Here is a 21,830-nt window from a genome sequence, read left to right on the forward strand (position 1 = left end):
GTGCCATAATGGTCTGGGGTGCTTTTTCCTTCAGTGGAACAATGGAGCTTCAGGAGGTGCAGGGGCATCAAATAGCTGCTGGCTATGTCCAGATGTTTCAGAGAGAATCCCTCATAACTGAGGGCCCTCGTCTGTGTGGTAATGACTGGGTTTTTCAACAGGACAACGCTACAATACACAATGCTTGCAGGCCAAGGGACTTAATCCAGGACAATAACATCACTCTGCTGGACCATCCTGCATGTTCCCTGTGAACCTTTGGGGATGGATTTACAAAAATGGACAACAGTTACAAACAGTAGATGCCCTTCCTGCTGCTGTCTTCATCACTTGGAGTAATGTTCCTACTCACCTCATGGAAACGCTTGCATCAAGCATGCCGCAACAAATTTTTGAAGTGATCAGCAATAACGGTAGAGCTACTCATTACTGAGATCATGTTTGGAACTTTGATTTCTCTTTTTGGGGGGTTGGAGGTGCGGTTCTAAACTTTTGATCAGCTGTAAAAGAGCTTGATTCAGTTTAAGAGTTGTTTTCAATAAATTGCATGCTCAAACAATGTTTTGTCTCACTCCCATTTCTTTTTTTTGCATGTTGAAGCTCTACTTAGAACCTTCTTAAGATCCAAACATGAAAGACATGATTTTTTTTGCCATTTTTCAAGTCGTCTTAAACTTTTGTTCAGGACTGTATATTGTATTTCCATTCATGTTTACATGTTTCAGTAAATCATTGCAACCATTTCTCATTTTTAGGACAATTTAAACACATGAGAGATGGCTCTAAACTTTTGAACAGCAGTGCATCGTAGTCAATGGAGCTTCATTTATACACTAGCAGAATCACCAATCAAGCATGAGTTTCCAGTAATATGATAACAATATCACTTGTAGATTTACAAATTATTCACACAAAAAAGAATCTAAAATCAGTTGACAGCTCACTTAAATAGAAGATATTTCAGATAAATGAGAGATTACTGTAAACTTTGAATCATGTACATTTGCTATAGTTAGGTCAAAGAATCAAAATATGTACCTAATAATGAGCCTGATAGGCCCTCTTTAAGCCCCCAACCATATATATAGTGTAAGGTGAATCTGTTAAATAGCTATCGGAAAAGTAAAGAACGCACGTTATTTATTATTGAGCTGAGTTTACTCAAGTCACTCAATAGCTAAGGAATGTGGAATTCTTTGCTTTTGCATGTCATACAGATCTTTGAGAAAAAAATGTACCAGATTTACCAAATAAAAGCCATTACCAAAAGATCTTTGTATTTATCTCTAATTTGAAAATATGAATTGTTAAACTTTGAGACTCCAAACTGAAAGACTTTCTGCTCTTGACTTTCACATTTTAGAAAAACAGAAAAAGCTTTCATTCAATTCATTTATTGATTCACTTTGAAATTGTTTGGAGAAGTAAATATGTCATATGTCATGATCAGCAGAATACTTAGCAGCAAATGTGAGATTGTAAGATGTCATTAGTGATTAGAACTGCTTGCAAAAACTGTGATTTTGTTTTAAGGAGTGTGTCTGTTCACTTTTAATAAGCAGGCAGGCTGCACAACAGTTTCCTGTGTTTTAAAGCTTATAGTACCAGACCTTCTCCATCTACTCAGCTGCTATTATTCTGTCAAGAGCTGCTGTGTTTTTGTCAAGAAAGGAAGTTATTTCATTTCCACCTTTTGTCTGTATCTGAATGCGAGCGACGCTCTTTCAGCAATATTCACTCCCCTCTCCATCCTAACAAAAATATACAACCTTTCTTTGGCCCGCAACGCTTGTTGGTTGCAGAAAAATAGGAATTTCCTCGATTGGTGTAAATCCCCACACCAGACTTCAGCTGTTGTTTTTTCCCCCTTTCCCCCCTGCTTCAGTGGATTACAGTGTTTCCATCAACCAAACAGACAGCCCCTAGAGTGCGAGATGATATCATCAACAATGTTGAGTAAATACTCATAAAACCTTGTTTCTTCCATTATGATCAGCAGCATTAAGAAATAATAAAATAAAATTATGAGAATGCAGGTTGACAAACACACCCATTCAGAAATATAACTAAGCCTATACTGTTGCAGTCGCTGTCCTTAACATTGAAACCATTGGTCTGATAGCTACAAGCGTCCAGCACTGTTGGTTTCAACGTCCTCTGTTTAAAAAAAAAAGTGTTCGTCAGCTGACCTGGAAAACCAAAGTTTTGAGTATAATCACAACTTTTCCGTTTTGGTAGTTGCATGTCCCAATGCAACCTGGGGCAACAGTTAGAAAGGCTGCTTTTAGCAGAAAGAATTCAATGACCATATTAGGCATTGTTTAGAACCTCTACATATTAGCTTTCACACACTCTGAGCTATAAAAGAAAAAAATGACTAATGACTTTCAAATAACTAATTTTAAATGACTGAGGCTAATACAGGCCAGATGATATGAATGTGCCATCCAGCAGCAGAGACACATGTTCTGTGGAAACAGGATTTGGATTAAAAATTAGCGATGTGGCCTTTTAAGTAGTAAGATTAATAAAAGAGAGATAAAAAGAGGCAGTCAGGTAGATAGAACCCATTCTTAGACTTGGCTTGATAAGGGAGTGGGAGGTCTCTTGCAGGCAACATCTGCTGTCATTAACAATATCAAATTTAATAACTGTCAACTGCAAGGGAAATTCCCAGTTCTACATATTTCCTCACAGCATATTTAGCGTATTTTCACTCTTGCATAGCTGTATGTTGCAGTATGTGCTGTATAGAACAACTTGTCCATGCTCCAAAGACTCATAATCTAGAAGTCAGGGGTGTCCTTCACGTCCCACCACTCCTGTTATTGTTGCTTCCTGACCTCAGTGGCCTCTGCAAAAAAGACACTTTGCTTTAGCAGGACTGTTGTTAATCCTTTCAGGCAGCTATGAGCTTACCCCTCTGCTACTGCATAGCCTACAATAAAAGTGTATTACTTTGTATCTCCAATACAATTGAATGATATATATATATAGGGCTGGGCGATATGACCCAAAATTCATATCTCGATATTTTTTAGCTGGATGGCGATATAAGATATATATCTCGATTTTTTTTTTTAAAAAGCCATAAGTTAAGAACAAAAAGAGAGTTCTTAGTCACACTGTGTCCCAGATGTCACACGGGCACTTTTATTTACATACAGCGTAGATGTACATGAAGAAATTACTTAAAAATAAATTATCAGCATTTATTAAATAATCATGGTCCATAAATAAAAGAAAACAATGTTGTTTTTGTGCATAACAAAAAGCTCACAATTGTGCAGTCAAAATGTAAACTAATAGACGCTGAGCATAATAACAAAAAGACAGATTTCACAGCTGCACCACGTCTCTGAACAGGTGCCATTTGTGGTCCTTATACACACACAGTACGGTAATATTACGTTGAAGCACAGTACGTATCACTCCGCGAGGCTCCTCCCCGGTAGCCGTAATCCTCCGACAATCCATCAAGCAGTGCAGCTCCGTAGCTTAGCAAAGTCATATTAAAACATTTTTGGACAGATTGATGAGCGCTGTGTACCACATAAAATCGGTTCGCGGTCAGTAAGCACAACCAGAATTCATACATAAGGCGCACTGTCGAGTTTTGAGAAAATGAAAGGATTTTAGGCCGTGCAGCTCCTCCGGGCTGCATGTCGTTAGCGCGGTTAGCTCGTTAGCGTGGTTAGCTCGCTAACACGTTGACGCCGTCCAGCCCCACGCACGGGACGATCCGCGGTAACTCGCTAACGGAGATTTTCCGCTTTCATCTTGTCATTGCCTGCAGGTGAAGCTATGGGGGAGGGGGAGTTGTGTTCAGTGAAGGAGAGGCGAGGCCGAGTAACGTTGCGTAGAGACAAAAGTGGACGAAAGAGAGGCAAACCTGCGGCCCCACAAGTATAATTATAACATAACATAGGCTATATCGATATAAACGATATTGTCACATCTTATATCTCGTATGAAAATATATCGATATTTTAAAAAAACTCGATATATCGCCCAGCCCTATATATATATATATATATATATATATATATATATATATATATATATATATATGTGTGTGTGTGTGTGCTAATAATTTTATCATCTAAAATGATGGATAACCAGGTAAACTGGCAACAAAAAGGTTTTACGTTCATATTATGTCTCCCTCTGATCAGGCTGATTTTACCCAGTAAGAATGCATTCATTCAGCAATCTTGCTATCTTGCTTTTGGCTTTTGGCCACAATATATGACCTGTCCTCCTGCTGAGGGGTTCGGACACATTAGGAGCAATGAAGCTAATGATATCAGAGCACTCTATAGAGCACATCAGTGCACAGGGATGACAAACCTGTCAGAAGACATAATCTAAGAGGAGGTCATAACATCTTCAGAAAACCGTAGCGATTTGCACTTCTTTCTCTGCCATCCCGTAATAATGGAGCGCCAATAAATTCCTTACCTGCCATGAGCCAGTGAGTTCACATGTAATAGCCAATGACATTAAAGGATGAAACATATCGTGAAAAAAATAAAAACGGTGGTGTTGCTAGACGTCTAAGACCTTGTTAGACACTTAATTATCAAAGATGCCAGGAAACCTTTTATGAATAGCTTATTTTGAGGTGATTTCTCTATTTTAGTATCTTTAGCAATACAGGACTACTTTTCACTAGATACTGAGCAGTGAAACAGCAAAATATTCCTCAAAAAGTCTCACTTTTAGTGTTGTAAAGCGGCAGTAAAGTTAATGTTTTTACCCAGTGTAAATAAAGGCTACTGTATTGGCTCACTAAGGAAACTAAACTAATCTTAGGCCTGTTCAATTATCCATTGATCACCCAGCTATTTTTTTTAACTCATAATGTACTTTAATTGTTGGATTTTAAACTGAAAACTGGTGCAAGGGAAGAAGTATATGAAGTCATCTGATGAGAGCTGTATTAGACATAAAGCTACATTAGCTAATGTGGTGGTAAAAGTGATCAGATCTTTTTTGAAATTATTTTTATTATAAATGTCTGTTTCTCTACTTCTATTTAATTAAATACATTATAAAGTACTATTATTCTGTGTTATTAACTCGTAACATAAACCATTACAACACTCGTGTTTCTTAACAAAATTAATACAAATTCGTTGCATCTTTCAACTTGTTTTTTTTAACAATTTTGCTATGCCATTGTGTATTCTATTGGATCAGGAGAAGAAAAATGGCTGTTTTGTTCTTTCAACCAATGTTGGATAGCAGAGACAGCAGAAAAGATTGGTGAGTAGGTCTGCGTTTTGAAGCATACCTGTGTTAATCCTGCTCTAGATTGCTGTGCTGAGACTGCTTGTATTTACATATGCAGAGGATCCCGCTGTTTTGAGCACACCATTGACAAGACAGAGCAATTAATCATCCCCAAATACTCCCGCCGTGCAACAGACGACCCTTGCAGAACATGCTGCCACGGAGGGTGTGCAGGTGTGAATCAAGCTGCAAGAAAAAAAAAACTTCAGAGCCAGTCTCTTCCTCAATCTTTTTTGTTTGTCATCTCTGGACAGAACAGAACTCATATCTAATGCTTTCTTCTGCCCTGTTTTTTGAATGAGAGATATTCGTTTGGTGCCAGATCATCTCATATAGAGCTGCAAGGAGGGATGAGGTGGACAACGGTTCAGCAGGGCTGTCGCCATGGCAACTTGATTTGATGATCTTAAAAGGGTGGCTATAAGCAATACTAGGAGAAATGTGCTTTTTGCTTATGGGCTTGTCTCCCATTGATCAAAGAACGTTTTCTTGTAGGGAAAACTTCAGAAAGGGGTACAAAGTCTGGTGTCTGGCCAAGTTTGGTGTCTGCTGAAAACATATGATCTCACTTGTATCCCCACGCTGAATATTCGGTGTTTCCTTAAAATAGAATCCCGAGTAGGACCACCAACTTTTGAGAGATCAAAGAATTAATGAGACATGATGTGACTTCCTGCTGGATGGCCTCACTGCTTACAGTTTTGCTTAAGTATTATAATGAGCAAATGCTTTAAAAGTAAAAAATCCTCATAATGTTTATAAGATTTGGTCTGAAGATCTTTTATGCCAATTTTTGTAAAGATTAGAAAAACTAAAATTGAAGAAAAATTGAAGAAAAAAACAACCCTGACACAATTCTGCCACAGACTGCATTACCCTTGTTTCCCCATCAGCCTGGTGGTGGGCCCATTTTACAAACCCTATTTAAATGATCACAACTCAGTTATTGCTTGGGTTTCTTAAAGATGGGAAGATGGGTTTTATCATTATATTTGGCGTATCATGGTAGATCAAAGCATTTATAAGGTACTGCTGTCTGAATGCCGACATAAAAATTAGAACATAAAACATAAAAGTTCTGCCTAGATTTTAACATGTGTTCTTTACATTACTACAACTCCTCAGTTCCTCAAGTCCTTAAAGATGAAAATTAATTTCTACTTTTACAGCTAAAATTACAAAATAAAGGTTTAAGAATTGGACATTGCTTCACAGTCTGAAAAGTTAGCAAACACGGAATAGCCTTAATAGCCTTAATACTAGATAGGGAGCACTCCACTGATGACAAAACACAAGTAAGACTGCACAGAAGAAATAATATCACTATTACTGCTAAAACCAACTAGTTAACAAAATTTTCCATTGGATTTATTATCTGCTTAGCTTAGTGCCGCCTTACAAATCTGCGAACAGGGCAGATAATTATCTCCAACGACTTCAGTCATTCACGATGACCGACGTCGGCCAAGTGATGTAGTCAACATTTAGATCTTCAGTGTATAAAAAATTTATTTCATGGACGAAAGGGTAATGTCAGGATGGCAACATCCATGTTTTCTCAACTATACCTTTGTATTGTTCATTAATAGTATAATGCAGCAGCATTATTATTTTTATTGCTCTTTTATTTACAACCAGTTCTAAGTTATCTTTCTGTTGCTTGATTTTTAACATGTAGCACAAAGTGGGTTTACCTGATTGTGGTCTGCTTACTGCTTGTGTACTTGATTGGGGGCTGGGGGACATTATATCTGAGGTGGCAATATAGAACAGTAATGAGCTTAAAAGCTAATAAGCTACACAAAGCTCTCTCTCTCTCTCTCTGAGCACCACACTTCAGCTCAATATTTAATGCTGAAATGAGTAGATGACAAACAATATGAAACCCTAATATATGTTTTGTTAAACAAATACCTCCTCAGTAATTATTGCATAGAACATCACCAATATAGCGAATTCAGAAAAAGTTAAAATGCTAAACTTAAATTGGTCTGCAGCCTTCAAAATGTCAGCATAGCATATAGTAAATTTGTCTTATTTCTTATCAGGAGAAACTCACTCCCAATTGTCTTCATACCCCTGGAGCAAGAGAAGACTGTTGAATTTCACTGAAGACCATCTGCTTGTTCTGAACAACTGGGGAAAAGAACATGCTGAGGTGTACGCTCTCCAGATAGCTTCCCTTGGCTTCTGATTCTTTTGCCTTTAACGTTCCTTCTGGCATCCTGTCTTTGGAGATGCTGCATCCGCAGGCCTCTGGGAGGTCTGACTTGTTGATGTGATGATATATCAGCTGTCCAAACATAGTGTCTTTAAATGCATTTTCTACACAAAAGTTCCTAAATGATTAACTTTTATACATACAGTCTTTTTTTTCTTTCTTTCTTTCTGTTTTTTTTTTAAACTGCGGGAATGTCCAGGGTAGTTTTTGGGCCAAGTTAGGCAAGTGACACACCTTTATTTAAGCACTGCCCCTACAGCCAAGGGCAATTGAAAGCACAGAAAATAACACCATTGGTTGTACGAACATCTGCTCCCTGGATATTTGATTTCCCAGGCAGATGTTAGACCCCAGCTGCTATCACAAGATAATTTGTATGTTTGTGGAGAGAGCTCCCATTTGGCTCAGTTGATGGTTATGTCTTCTTTTTCTGAATCAGCCAGCCACATTGTTAAGCATATTTTACAGCCTCACCCAACCTAATGCCCCTGTGTACATATACTGTCCAAGTAAAATGTGTGTGTTTGTTTGTTTTTTGTGCACTTAAGACATATATTGCATTGTGTAGAGATAGGCCAAAATCTCACCTGAGTCAAAGAAGTCATTTAAAAAAAAGCTGACAGTTGCCTAATACAGATATTTCACAGTTCTGCAGGTTTGAGGTAAAATTGTAGTAGAGTTACCATCACATAATTAATCTGGGTTTTTTCCTATTCTCAAAAATTCAAACATACCGTATTTCTATTTTGTATCTAGCTGTTTATATTTGACGAGCAACTATATCTCATGCAAGAACTAAAAGTAAAGACAAAGAAATAAACAAGAAAAGGAAGAAAAGGCCTTACTTTTCGTGCCTTCTTGATTTTTCAGTGACCTCGTCCTATCTGTGTCAACACTAGAGTCAAACTGATAACCCCTCAGGCATCAAAAGCCATAGCATTTTATTGATCTTGTCATGTTTAGAAGCTCATAAAGGTTGTAACATCCTCCTTAAAGCTGCAATAACTGTAACATTATCTGCAAACACTGTTTATGTGCATATTGGAAAGCAGAAGAGTGACAGCAGATACAGTGCGCTTGGTTTTCAATAGTTATTTAACCAGGAAATGAAACTCTTGAGATTGAGATTTTCATTTGCTGTAGTGTCCCCAGATGACGTAGCCAGCATTAACCTAGTACACAGGGGAATTTGGAGCTCTCACAAAACATCTGCACAGATACAGGGAGAACATGCAAACTACACGTAGATGCATCCCACATTGATCCTTTCACTGTGAGTCAACAGCACTAACCACTGATGCACTGTGCTGTTTTCTGAAGTAAAGGTAACGAGTTGAATACACCACACTGTCATCATAACCATCTGTAAGGTCATAAGGTCTGGGTCTCTAGGCTTTTACTTTGAAAAGACTATATGGAAATGTGCGAAGTTAAGGCCCACCCTTCGGTGCCTCTGATTGGGTTATTTTTAGAGGATTAGGTCGACACATGACTTATGAGGAATGACAATTGGTCAGTTTAGGCACAAGGAGTGAATCAGAGGCATAGTATGTCCAGAGCCATCGAGTAAGTGACTTTTTCTCTCGTGCTATTTTAATTTCAAGTGAATATATTGTGTTCAGATCCAAATCTGCAGCTATCATCATCGTGCACTCCTCACATCCTTTGTACAGTAGCTGTTCCTTAGACTCATGCTGCGGCCACGTCAGACGCAGGTACTGGCATCATCTGTGACATGTCAAAGAGTACAGTGTACAAAAGGATAACTCAAGGAAGATTAGTCCCACACCTGACCCAGGGGGAAAACTGTAGCATTATCTGCTTGAAGAGACTCATGTCAGAGCCTCACAGGTCTTGACTGACCCCACCACTCCCCACTTTTGTCGAAGGCTTTAAATTCTCCCCTCCCAAGTTCAGAGTCGATTTGTTATCAAATCAACCGTCGAGTGTCTGATTCATTGCTATTCAGTACTCCGGCTGATTTATATGCAGAATGTAAAACAGATGCCTTATGCGATACATATTTATGGTGAGCCCTGCTCTCACAAGATTTATTATAGGTTCTTTCATCGGGGTGCGCATGAGCTGTGCTATGATGACTTGTATTTCCTCTCAGCTGCCAATGCCAAACTCATTAAAAAGAGGTGTGACTATTAATATACATTGTAATACTGACAGCTCCTAATTTATAACCCAAGTATATGTTTGGGATTTCTTCTTTCTTTTCCTCCCATTGTTGGGGTGGGGGTAGTGATCTTTTTGTATCTTCATATATATGTACATCCTCATGTGAACAGACGTGCACACGCTCGTATTGCTCCTGTGCATGTCTATGCAGTCCATGTATCATGTAAATACAGTCACCATTTTTCATTTTTTTCCGCTTATTATATCTCATATTGATTTATTGGGTGTAGTCCCTTGACCCTTAGATACTTGGCTCTGGGCAATATGAGGTCCAATACGTGAAAAAATACAGCTTACTTTGAGTTACTCCAAACTGATATTATATATAAGAAAACACATCTATTTAGAAACTTCAGAAATCATACAAGCCATACTGTGCGCTCATATTTAGCTCCATTACTATTGAACAATGTAGCATAATCCTTGGAAAGTTCAAAATAAGATGAGATAATATATATGTTATTTTTCATTATTAATTAGATTATTATTAATATGTCATTAACCAGTGTAATGTATTATGGTTATGTAATGTATTATTGTATAATGTCCTATCATATGCCACGCTCATGTCATGTGTCAACTTCTCAGCCATAGTAATTTTTCCCAAGGTTACGGTATATCAAACTTCGTTTGACTTAGCAGAGAATATTCTCATGTCAGTCAGTATCCTTTTGTCACTTGTATTAAATACTAATACATACCTTTATATTTAGTACACATCGCACTCAGAAATCATCTGAGCCATGCAGTGATAGCAGTAAAAATGGGAATAACTCTCACCTGTACTCTGCATATATGAAATATGTTATAGTCTTCTATCCTGAAGTTAATGTGTTTCGACATCAGTGATCAGCACAGTGGAGAAGCCAAAGCAGTAGGGCTCCAGCAGCATGCTGTGCTGACCAATCAAAGGCATTAATCATGTGTGTTTATGGTAAGGTTCTGTAAAATCCTGAGAACATAATCAGAAAGCTCATAAGTCAGTAAAAATGTCTAATTTCTACATTTAGAAATCATACACAGTGATTTGAGGAATTTGTACTGAATGCTTTAAGCTAAATTTAGGAAATTAACACTAAGAGCTGATCGACCCTATTTCTAGGTATGGCCGTAGTTTGCTTTGATGTCATCTACTACAGCGGCCCCCAACCCCCGGGCCAGGGACCGTGAGTCGTTTGGTACCGGGCTGGGAGAGTTGAGGCTCGGGTGTGAAATTTATGGTTTTCAGGGTTTTTATTGGTTTTTAGCATTATTTTTTTTAATCATTTTTATCGTTAACTCAGTTAACTCTGTTAACTCTGTTAACTCTGTTATGAATAATTCTTCTTTTTTTGGTACCGGTACTGGTTTTATTTTTTTGTATTTACCTGCGACACCTTAAAGGTCGCTCCGTGAAAATATTGTAGGATATAAACCGGTCCGTGGCGCAAAAAAGGTTGGGGACCGCTGATCTATTGGATGTCCCAGTGTGAAGTTAAGTCCCAATGAAAATCTAAACCTCTTTTTCTATTAACACTTTGATGTACAAGAGGTCGATTTGACTGAAGAAATTATTCTCCCCACTTGAAATCTTTCCTGTGTTATACTCCTTTTTAATTGTAACTGAGACCATTTTACAACATATTTTACAACATGAACTCTGACAACGAGCATAGAGTGGATACCAAAATTGATAGCCTTAATCTTATTATAGTGTCATTATGAACTAATTTAATAGCGTCTGTCTCTGCTAAATAAAATGTGAGCACTGATTATGTTGGATCCTGTGATGTCTTCATACATTGGGCTTGCTCAGGTGCATTCTACCAATCAGATTGAAATCTGGTGTTTTTGCAGGCTGGGTCCTAAACAGTTTTTGCAGTTTGGCAGGGGACAGTGTTCTGCTAGTGGAGGTCACCATTGTTAGGGAGGGCTGTTGCAACATTGTTTAGGTGGCTACTACATTAAAAAGTAACATTTACACCAAGGCCAAGACCCAAGGTTTCCCAGCAGAACACTAATTGCAGTGAGCTTATCACCGCTATTCACTTCAGCTATCACTGCCAGTTATCAACATTTTAAACAGCTGTTTAAACACATGATTGTTTGTAATCATTCTGAAAATGCAAAGATGTGCAGACACAAGTAATCACTGCTGCAGTTTTGCCTTTTTCAGATGACCAAAAATCATATGTTGGGATGACTATACACTGTCAGTCATCCCACCAGTGTCACTGTTGCATGGGTTAGTAATTAGTTCATAGTTTACCTTTAAAACAACTCATCCTGTCAGCCTGAGAAGATTCTCCTATATGCCAAGTTCTGAAGAAAATCATCAGTACTAAAATATCATTCAAATTTTTTTCTCTAATATGTTATGATGGCTTCAGGCAACTAAAGAAAAATCTGGCTTTATCGGAACGTCAAAGATGTAGAGACAAATCCCTAAAAAAGCGTTATTAAGAACAATTTTTTTTTTTTTTTACTTTAGAAACTATATTCTTCTGTTTGCAAGTTTATCAGTGAATTCGTGTTTCACAATAATTCACTTTAAAAGAAACACCATATGGAAAAAAAAACAAAGCTGTAATGCAAATGCAATTATCAAAACTTACAATGTGGAGTAAAAAATATACATACATAATTTAAGTAATGTGATTTATTTAGTAATAATGCTTGCAGGGGACTATGCATTGGTTATTCTATATATACATTTGGCTGTGGCACAGAATCTGGTTAGCATTATTTGGCTATTATTACACTAATGAGTAATAATTTTTGATTTAACATAGGACATAGGATGCTTTTGTCCCGACTTTTGAAATCCATGCTAAAGTTTAAATTTAGAACACTACATCTTCAAAATACAGAAAGAAATGTCTGTAAATGGTCAGTTGCTTTTTCAAACAGCCACATGAAATATCTCACCTGGTACTCTAAGACAACAACAAACCAAAGAGGAGGAGAGTAAAACCATTTTCTACTCTTATCCCTTGACGTTCAGCATGCATCCCTGCCATCTATCCCCATTTCTGGCTCTCTGTGTCTCTCCCTCAGCCCACACTTGAGATGCTTTTATGTTACACGACCACTCGAATTTGAGCCCAGGGGGACACTATGGGTCCCTGAGCGAGAAAGCCCCCAAAAATCTATAGACCAGATGTATGATGTTATATGGTCAAACTGGCAAACACAAAAGGTCTAAAAACAAAAGCCATGAATTAACCGAGAGGCTTTCAACAGTGTGTTTTCAAAACAGCCCAGCTGAGAGCTCAGATGCCTCTCCTCCTTCTCAGTCACTCCCTCGCTCCAGCCTCGCTCTCAGCATTTCTCCATCTCTCTTTTCTCCCGCACTCCCTATCTCCCCCCTTTCTCCGTCTCCTCCTCTCTGTCTTATTCTCTCTCTACCACCCCCCGAGACTAAATGCTTAAAAAGAAAAGAAAGGACACCATTTTTGCTAATTAGTTGAGGACTTAACAGGCGCAGGATATGCTGCCTTAGTTTTTCATCTGCTGTCCACGGGCTGTCGACTGTCCTGTGAAGTTGAGCCTGTGTGGCTAAAAGTAGAAGAAAGGAGCAGGGTAGACACACACAAATGCCTCAGTGGAGATCCTGAACAGGCCTCCAGTGGGGGTTGAGCTCAAAATGGGGGCTAATCATTAGTATTTAACATTTGGGAATAAAGAACCCTTAAATTAGAAGTGTAAATGGCTCTGTGCCCCACCTCCATCCTTAGAAATGTTCACAGGCATTTTTAAATCAGAGGGGGGTTTTTTTTCCGGCATGTGTGGACCTGCATGTGCAGCAACAATACATATAAAAGGAAAAAAAAAGAAACAAGCACATTAGCACATCCACAAAAATTATGGTTCATACTCCTCTTTTTCACATAATCACTATAATTTTCTTCTTTTGGTACTAAACAGAAGCATTAATTGAATATCCTAATTTATGTTTGCTTTTTCATTTATTTTTTTAAATATATTTGCAGTTATTAATGTGAAAAATCTAATTCTATTCACATTAAAAAATATATATTATCCTTTGAACATGGCAATTTAAATTTACCTTAAAGTTAAAAGGAGTTAGTGTGTCAAACTGTATAACTAGACTTTAATTGATAGGTGATACTTGCATACAGTAGGAACACTAACACTCTGCAGACACAAAATGGTCAGCTGGAGTAAGTTGTAAGTTGCTCATTTTAAAATATTATATGCCATATCATTTAGTTGATGTTCATATAAATGACACTGATTAGACTGATCTCTGTCTGTCTGTAAAACTGGTCTCATGGCCATGTCTATATTTAATATATATATATATATATATATATATATATATATATATATATATATATATATATTTTTTTTTTTATTTTTATTTTTTTTTTTTATTTTTTTTTTTTTTTTCCATAAAATACTTTGCATACAAATAGGGAAAACTGCCTGCTATTTCTATCGTACTAATAAGGTAAGCAAACCTTAAGTATAAGGAAACTGTTTTTTGTGTAATCAAAAGCAGGTCCAGCAGGTGAAACAGCAAAAAATATACACAGACAACGAAAGCTGAAACTCAAGCCATAAACTTAATTTGCACTTCAGAAACCAGCAGGTCAGGTACAAGGCTCTTCTAAAACTGTGAATTCATAATCACATTAACATATGCAGCACTACAGCAAACAACTTTCAACTGTAAAAACCTCTTAATACCCATAACGTATTTCATGTCGCCGAGTCTGGGGAGGAAACTGACATGGCTCGCCTGAGTGTCTGAGGTTTAGAGAAGCACAACAAAGTGGAAAATTAACAGAGTGGAAACTTAATAAACAGTTGCTTCGCTGCAACACAACTCGGGGTAATTCCCGCAGGAAGAGAAAGGCCAAGAGCAGAGGAATGGCAATGAGACTTTCAGCGGCGTCCTCCGCTGTGTTAAGACAGGAAGTCAGGGGTGAGGAGAAGGAATCTGAAAGTCAGAGTTCAGCAATCGCTTTTGAAAAAGTTCAGCGTGTCTCTGCCTTGTTACGGCCTCTCAGCATTTCTGCCTCACAAGTTAAAATGCTATCTTCTCCCTGATAACCGAGTCAGATAAAGCATCTGCCAGAGGTACAAATGGTAGTTCTGTTGTCATGTCCTAAAACACTTGTACAGAGATCTCTGTGTAGTTGTTATATTGCACGTTAAAAGGACCAGGATAAAATGGTATAGGCTGCTAACGTTCCCGGCTACTTTCCACAAATGGGTGTATTTATCAGAGATGTAAGACACACATCCTATTAAACCAAGGGCACCAGAGAAATTCCTCACATGATCACCACAGACCCATAACTGTCTGGGACAAAAATGGAGGCAGTGCTGTATGTCAGTTATATGGAGCAATAACCAACTTAAAGAAGTGTGGTAATAGAGCCATTTACCTGATCCTGAAAAAAGAAGAGAGAGGACTTGGCCCCCAAAAGCCACACATGCACTCGCATAAACACACACACACACACACAGTGACACAAACAGTGGGGGTTTGAACAAATAGGTCTTTCTTTCTTTTTTAAAAAGTGTAAATAGAGTAAAAATATGGCTACAATTCTATGTGAAGAGTTGTAGAATACAATATAAGAATGTTGTAATGCAAAACAAACAATGTTGTCTGCATTATTGGTGAAATTGTCCGAACTGTTATTTGACTTTGGATGTTATATTTTGTGGCTTCACCATAAACACGCTGCTCCATGCAGTGTGCATAGGTGCTTGAAGGTGTTCATGCTGACCATGTTCTGCAACTCAGACTTACACAACTTACCGAGTGCCTAACAAGTGGAATTTGTATTTTTGGCAGCAAAATGACACAACGAGCTGTGTAGTGTGTCACAGTAAATATAGAGGAAACTGAAAGTGCTTGTGGGTACTTTTTTAAAAATTTGACCAGAGGTGAAATTGCTGTACTAATAACAAACTAGTAGAAAAAAAGGAAATTATATCGTATTGGTAACGCAAATGTCATAAAAATTAATATATAGTAAATTACTGCATGTGTAAGAACATATAGTGAGATTTTGTATATTTAACCACTGACATGACTGCCTGTCACGACATATTACCAGTGTGTGAAATGTTTTGTTGTGCTTTGTCTTGTTATTGCTGTTGTCATTGAGGTGGTTGTTCTTGTCACACACACATCAACCATACACACCGACTTGTGTTACTGAAACCGTTAAAGACTGCTGATGCGGGGAGGTGAACACACAGTTGCTTAACTCATTATGCTTCTTTCTTTTTCTGACAGGCAGCGCAGAAGTGCTGAGTAATCTGACTGCAATAAACAGCACAGGGACGTACAGCCGCTAGCAACGACCGCTAAAAAGTGGAATGGAAATACTTACAAGCAGTCAACAATGAATTATAATAATAGAATAGAAAGAGGGTGTTATGTGTGGCAGCTTACTAATTATTTTATACCTAGAAAGCAGAATGAACCCACATAAAGAAGAGGCGAGTGAACTTCTTTGTGTTGTGTACATCCCACGAGTATATTGCCATCATTTTTGATTGCAGTCATAAATACGGAGCACCGTTTCAAAACAGTGCAAGCTGGGAGAGTGTATGAACGAGCATGTTGTTCAGGAGTCAGGCAGGATTATGCTCTGAAATCCTTTGAACCAGGAGCAGCGGGGGCCACTTGAGGCAGGGCAATTGGGCAGACTGTGAAACAGGTCTCCAGTAGAAATGTGCTTATTTATGTAATCATGCAAGAAATATCTATTCTGTTGCTTGTGAAAGGATCTAAGATGGGAACTCCAAGCGTCTCTTTTCTTGGATTCTGGTTCAAAATAACAGTATAACTGCTCCCCCTGGTGTGCTTATCACTGCACTGCCTGAGAGAATAATCTGTGGTGTAATTAGTATGCACCCTCGGGTCAAAATACAAACTTTGTAGGAGTGCATTTTCACATAATGCGCCAGCTCTGTAGCCTTTCTTTCACCTCTTCCTGGCAGCCAGAAAATATTGCAGTGCATTCAACGACTTCACTGAATACAAAAGCAAAAAAAAGGAATTGTTCAAGTAAGTCAACATAACCTGCTCAATTAAAATATTTGCTATCACAGTCAAAGTTTCACTATATTGTCCCGTAAGCTTCTTTCTAATCCTTGAGTGTTGAACCTTGAATTAAAATTTATCTCTCTGTCAGAACTTCAGAAAGTGGGGAAAAAAAGCAACACGGATAAACTTGCTCTCCTCTCTCTCCCTCTGCTTCCCACACAACTACACACACATATACTGTACATCCCACACATACACAAACTCATGTAAAGACAAAAAGTACTTTTCATAATTCAGTAAGCTCATAAATCACAGCAGGTTGAGGCTCCACAAAACCTCTTTAACATCCTTTAAGTGTTAAATCATCACTTTGTAGGAAGAGCGAAGGAAAAGACAGGAAAAGGGGCAAAAGAGCAAACTAGAGAGAGCTGTACTTTTTCAAGAATTAAGTCTGGGAGTATGCAGTTCTAGCCTTTCAGTCAAATATGTTGCCATGCAAGGGATTAGAGGTCTGTGACGCACTAGGTCTTGACCTGTGAGCCTTGGAGCCTGGCTGTAACTTGACCCAATACCAGGTGTATGCCTGTGGGTCAAAGGGTTGGGAAAGCATGCAACAAAAGACAGCTCCTCAATAAAACCCTCACTGCTCCAATTAACCATTTTAAACCTTGTTTTCAAGCCCTCAAATAGCTCCTGCAAGCATGGGTTGCAATGTGTGGTGCAAAGCCTCATATTACCTTAATTGTAGAAGCCTACACAAATGTCAGCTAAATGAAATGTGTGGTGTGTATATCCTAATAGAGAGAATGTTAATGGCATGCTTACTCCCTGCACCCGCCCGGCTTTGCTTTTACTTTCAAAATAATTTACTGCGCCTTTAAAGCACCCCGTCATCTGCAGCCAGAGACCCATAACTGTCATGTGAGTCGATCATTTACTGGGCGATCTCCTAAGTGTTACGTGTTAATGGGTAGAAGCTGTAGAAAACATAGGGAAATAACTAACACCTACAGAACCAACAGATCAACTCTGTAGAAAGGGAAACTATATCATTTCATAACACATTCAGGACTGCAGCAGTTAATCAAGCTACCTGCCAACAGAACTGCCGTTTCTCATGAACGTGTCAGAGGAGATGTCTTTAAGTATGCTCATATGGGACTGAATAACTGAGTGGGATTCTTTCAGTTGCATTAGTTGTTGACACTGGGGAGTTTGGAACATTATATTTTCTGGTGACAAGGTTAATGTAACATAATATAAGCCTCTAATACTCTGCTTATTTCTGGCTATAAAGCATAGCTGATTTCGTATGTATTTACGTCTAATTTTTGAAATGAGACGCGTATGATTGCACAAACGATTTCATATTTGACTGTTTCCAGACATGAGTGTGATTGATTTAACTTTCTTTTGAGAGGTAAAATAACAAAAATATGTTTGTAATTACATTCCACATTAATCAAAAAATGTATTAGGCGTTTCAGGCTGGAGTGACCTCCTGGCTCAAACTGACTACACTTGGAGTCCACGACTAGCTGGCCTCAGAGAGTTATTAATTGCTCCAGCATGCCCTTGCACAATGTGTTTGGATAGGTGTTTCTAACAAAAAATCCTTTGTGTTGCTTCACTTTACTCTGTGACTCAATTAGGGAAGGAAATGAGAGTAAATACAAAAAGCTATTGTCTGTCTCCAAGTTCCAGCACGAGCTGAGGATCTTACATAACGTTATTGTATCTTGTCTACAATAAGTTTTATACATTTTAGCTGAATTGATGGAGATGTTACGGGATCAGAGAGTAAGATTGCTATTACAGGCTGATCTTAGTTACTCCTGCTCTCTTTTCTATTTCGTAGATTGCATAAAGTGTATGTGAACATCAGAATAAGCAAGACTATAATACAGTAAAGAGCTGTAACTGATAATACTTAGTGAGGTAGTACAAAAAATGCAAATTAAGATTTATAACCCAAAGCTACCATGCACATCTTCATACTACTTGTTTTTGTCTTACCAAAAAAAAGATCAGTTTATCATCACATAAGTCAAATAATGAATAGAAATCCTCGTATTTGACATTTGTTGCTTGAACGGTGCATCATTGATCAGTTATGGTTTCAGCTTCATATTTTAGGTGGTTTTTGATTTATTTTCTAGGCACAAGCCAACAGTGTCAGTATAGATGTCATAACTGGTGAAGTTCTGCCAGCATGGGGATATACCATCAAAAACATACAAACCCTTCAGACAGTTTCCTTTGTTTTGACAGTATGCTTTGTCTCTCTGTTTCACCTCTGTGTCTCTCCCTGCCCAGCTCCTCTCATTCACTCTACTAGCCTTGGAAAGGGGTTTCCTACTGAGGCAAATTCCAACGTGCACTTGCCAAATGACCCATGACCATGGGCGGACAAGGTTACCAGTACTGACTTTTACAACCATTTCTGCCTCCATGCTAGTCTCTGTGTCTCCCCGGCTGAAATAGTAAGCCAGATACCGTTGTAATGAAAAGCTCGAGGCTCAGGACAAACCTGCTGCTCTGATGCCCTCCAGGCTCAAGCTGACAAAAACATCAAGACAATGACAGCAAAGTATGAAAGGTGAACAAAACCCCAAAGGATATTAGAGAGATGGATGAGCAAAAGGTGACAGACCACTAGAATCTGTTCGCTAAATAAAAGTGCAATTTAGGATCTTTATGGGTTCCTTGTGTTGTACACGGCACCTGTGGTGTAGACTAATAGGTGCTGTGTGTTTTGTTTTGTTTTTTCATTTCTTCTGATGAGACTCTCCCTACATGGGCGAGCTTTAGAAACACTTCACACAGTACTTGACCTACAGTGAGTCCATTGTCATGCTAGGTGACACACTGAGGAGATGCTCTCTTATTTATTTATTTCATTTTAATGATGAAAATCACACAAATCACATGATCACACAGAAACAAAAATATGTCTTCTTTTGTTTTCTTTCAGAAAAAGAATCCAGCACTCTCTCTTCTTGGCACGTGCAGTGGAGTAAAATCTTTTTGTGAGTAACACAATGTGACACCACGGTCAGTAAAGACTGATGTGAACTTCAGTCATGCAGAGCATTAGTGCTGCAGACTGTGCTAGAGACATAGTGTATTGGAATAATCCCATCTATAATGCAATAAACTGCAGTTTAAAAAATTATGGGTAATAAGAGTACATTCTGAAATTCTGAACATGGGAGACGTAACAATTTTATGGCATAAGTATTAAAGTCTTATGTCAGCGGTATTAGTAGATGGTTGCCGAGATCAGCCACCCTGAATCCTGATCTGGCAGGTTTTCTTTTTATTCAGGCTATCTAACATTTGACCATTGCAAAGTTCTACAAGTAATGATGCCTCCTATATTGTTTTTGTGCTAACGTAAAAAACTATGAGATATATTGACATGAAAAGGAAAACAAAAAAGGAAGAAAAAAAGAAACTGGAATCGTCTCAACCTGAAAAATGTGCTGGGCAAAGATATTGGACTTACCTTGTAGTCATCTTCAAAATGGCAAGTATTTGGGCACCTTTTAAATCTAATGGCTTACTAAGTAGTGAGGTGTACTATTTTGTGAATACTTTGTACCCCATTGCTGACATATTAACCACAGTGAGCTGACCAGAGCATCGAATTAAAAGCCAAGAACTCACGGCCATGTCTAACTGGCAAACACGTTTTTAGACAAAAACAACAAACACAATGACGACTGCCAGTGTTGTGGTGAATTCACCAAAAAGGTGTAAGGTCACTACCTTAGAAGTTGTTGTTTTTTTCCCCCAATCTTGAGAGCCAGACGATATATTTAGTGTTCAACAATTATAATAGCTACAGAATGATTTTACTTAAGCCTCAAGCAGACGTACTGTTTTTTTTGTTTGTTTTGTTTTAACTTTTACTTCTGGAGATTTCCCAAATTTATAAGCTCATTATCACATAGTTGGATTGGTATGTCATAGCTGTGACCTTTGGAGACGTCAATAAAGAACAGCAAAAATAAACCACTTACTAAATAAAAGGACTGTTACATTTACAAACCAAATATCATTTAGATCGACCAAAATAAGCTACCATCAACAATTTTTCATTTAAAAATATTGTAACTAGAATGTTTGACAGGATACCTTCTTTCAGCTGGTTTCTTATTCTTAAGGTGTCGCCACAGAGGGTGGCTCCCCATGTTTGATTTGACTTATTTTACTCTGAATGCCCTTCCTGATGCAATCATCAAGGGATCTGTGTCTCCACTCTGTCTTGAACCAAGGGCTTCATATGTTAGGCAATTGGGTAAACCCCTACACCAGATAACAGACAATATAAAACAAATGTTAAAATCTAGATATACAGTGCTTAACCAATTTTCTAAACCAACCAACTGCATTTTTTTTATAGTGCCAAATCCCAACAACATTTGTATCAAGATGCTTTGTATTTTAAAGTAAAGACCATGCAATAAGACAGAGAAAACAGAGAAAACCCCAACAATTATATGACCACCTATGAACAAGTGTTTTGGCGACAGTGGGAAGGAAAAACTCCCTTTTAACAGGAAGAAACCTCTGGCAGAACCAGGCTCGGGGAGGGGTAGCCATCTATCATTACCAGTTGGAGTGAGGGGGAAACTCAAACAACACTAATGTTTTAGAAACTGTAAAAAACTTAAAAATGGCTGTTTTCACTGAACTGAATTCACATTGTTAGACCCTATTTCAAGTATAATGACTAAAATGTGCTTGACCATCGTTTTCTGTTTTTTTGTAAAACAGTAATTTTGAAAATTCACGCATAACAAAAATGTTAGCATTAAAAATATTTTTGCAGTTAAAGAACTTGCACATACTCGTGGATAAACTATTAGAGAAACATAAAAAATGATTTTCGTAGCTACCAATACTGTTAATTTAGGGCAACTGTTGCATAAACCTTACAATAGGTGCTAAGCACTGTATGTCCATCAGTGACATTTTGAATTGTTAGTTGGTTTTTCACTGTACAAAAGTGAACTGACTGTTTTAGAAAACCATCAAACCAAACTGCACTCATGCTCATTCATGCCCCTTATCTGTTACTCGAAAAGGGTTGTAAAAGTTAATGGT

General features: G+C 38.0%; 1 protein-coding gene across 1 annotated transcript in view; it reads left to right on the top strand.

The window, feature by feature from the left end:
- The window catches only part of lysmd4 (LysM, putative peptidoglycan-binding, domain containing 4), a 125,295-nt gene that overhangs the window by 15,068 nt on the left and 88,397 nt on the right, over nt 1-21,830 (top strand). The window contains exon 3 of the mRNA XM_085461756.1: nt 19,693-19,747. Coding sequence (XP_085317882.1) covers nt 19,693-19,747 — 55 coding nt within the window. The remainder of the gene's footprint in view (nt 1-19,692; nt 19,748-21,830) is intronic.

This window comes from Copadichromis virginalis, linkage group LG7 (genome assembly GCF_057382275.1).
Source record: "Copadichromis virginalis isolate Kocher_CV1m ecotype Utaka linkage group LG7, C_Virginalis_male_GT1.1, whole genome shotgun sequence".
Classification (NCBI taxonomy): Eukaryota; Metazoa; Chordata; class Actinopteri; order Cichliformes; family Cichlidae; genus Copadichromis; species Copadichromis virginalis.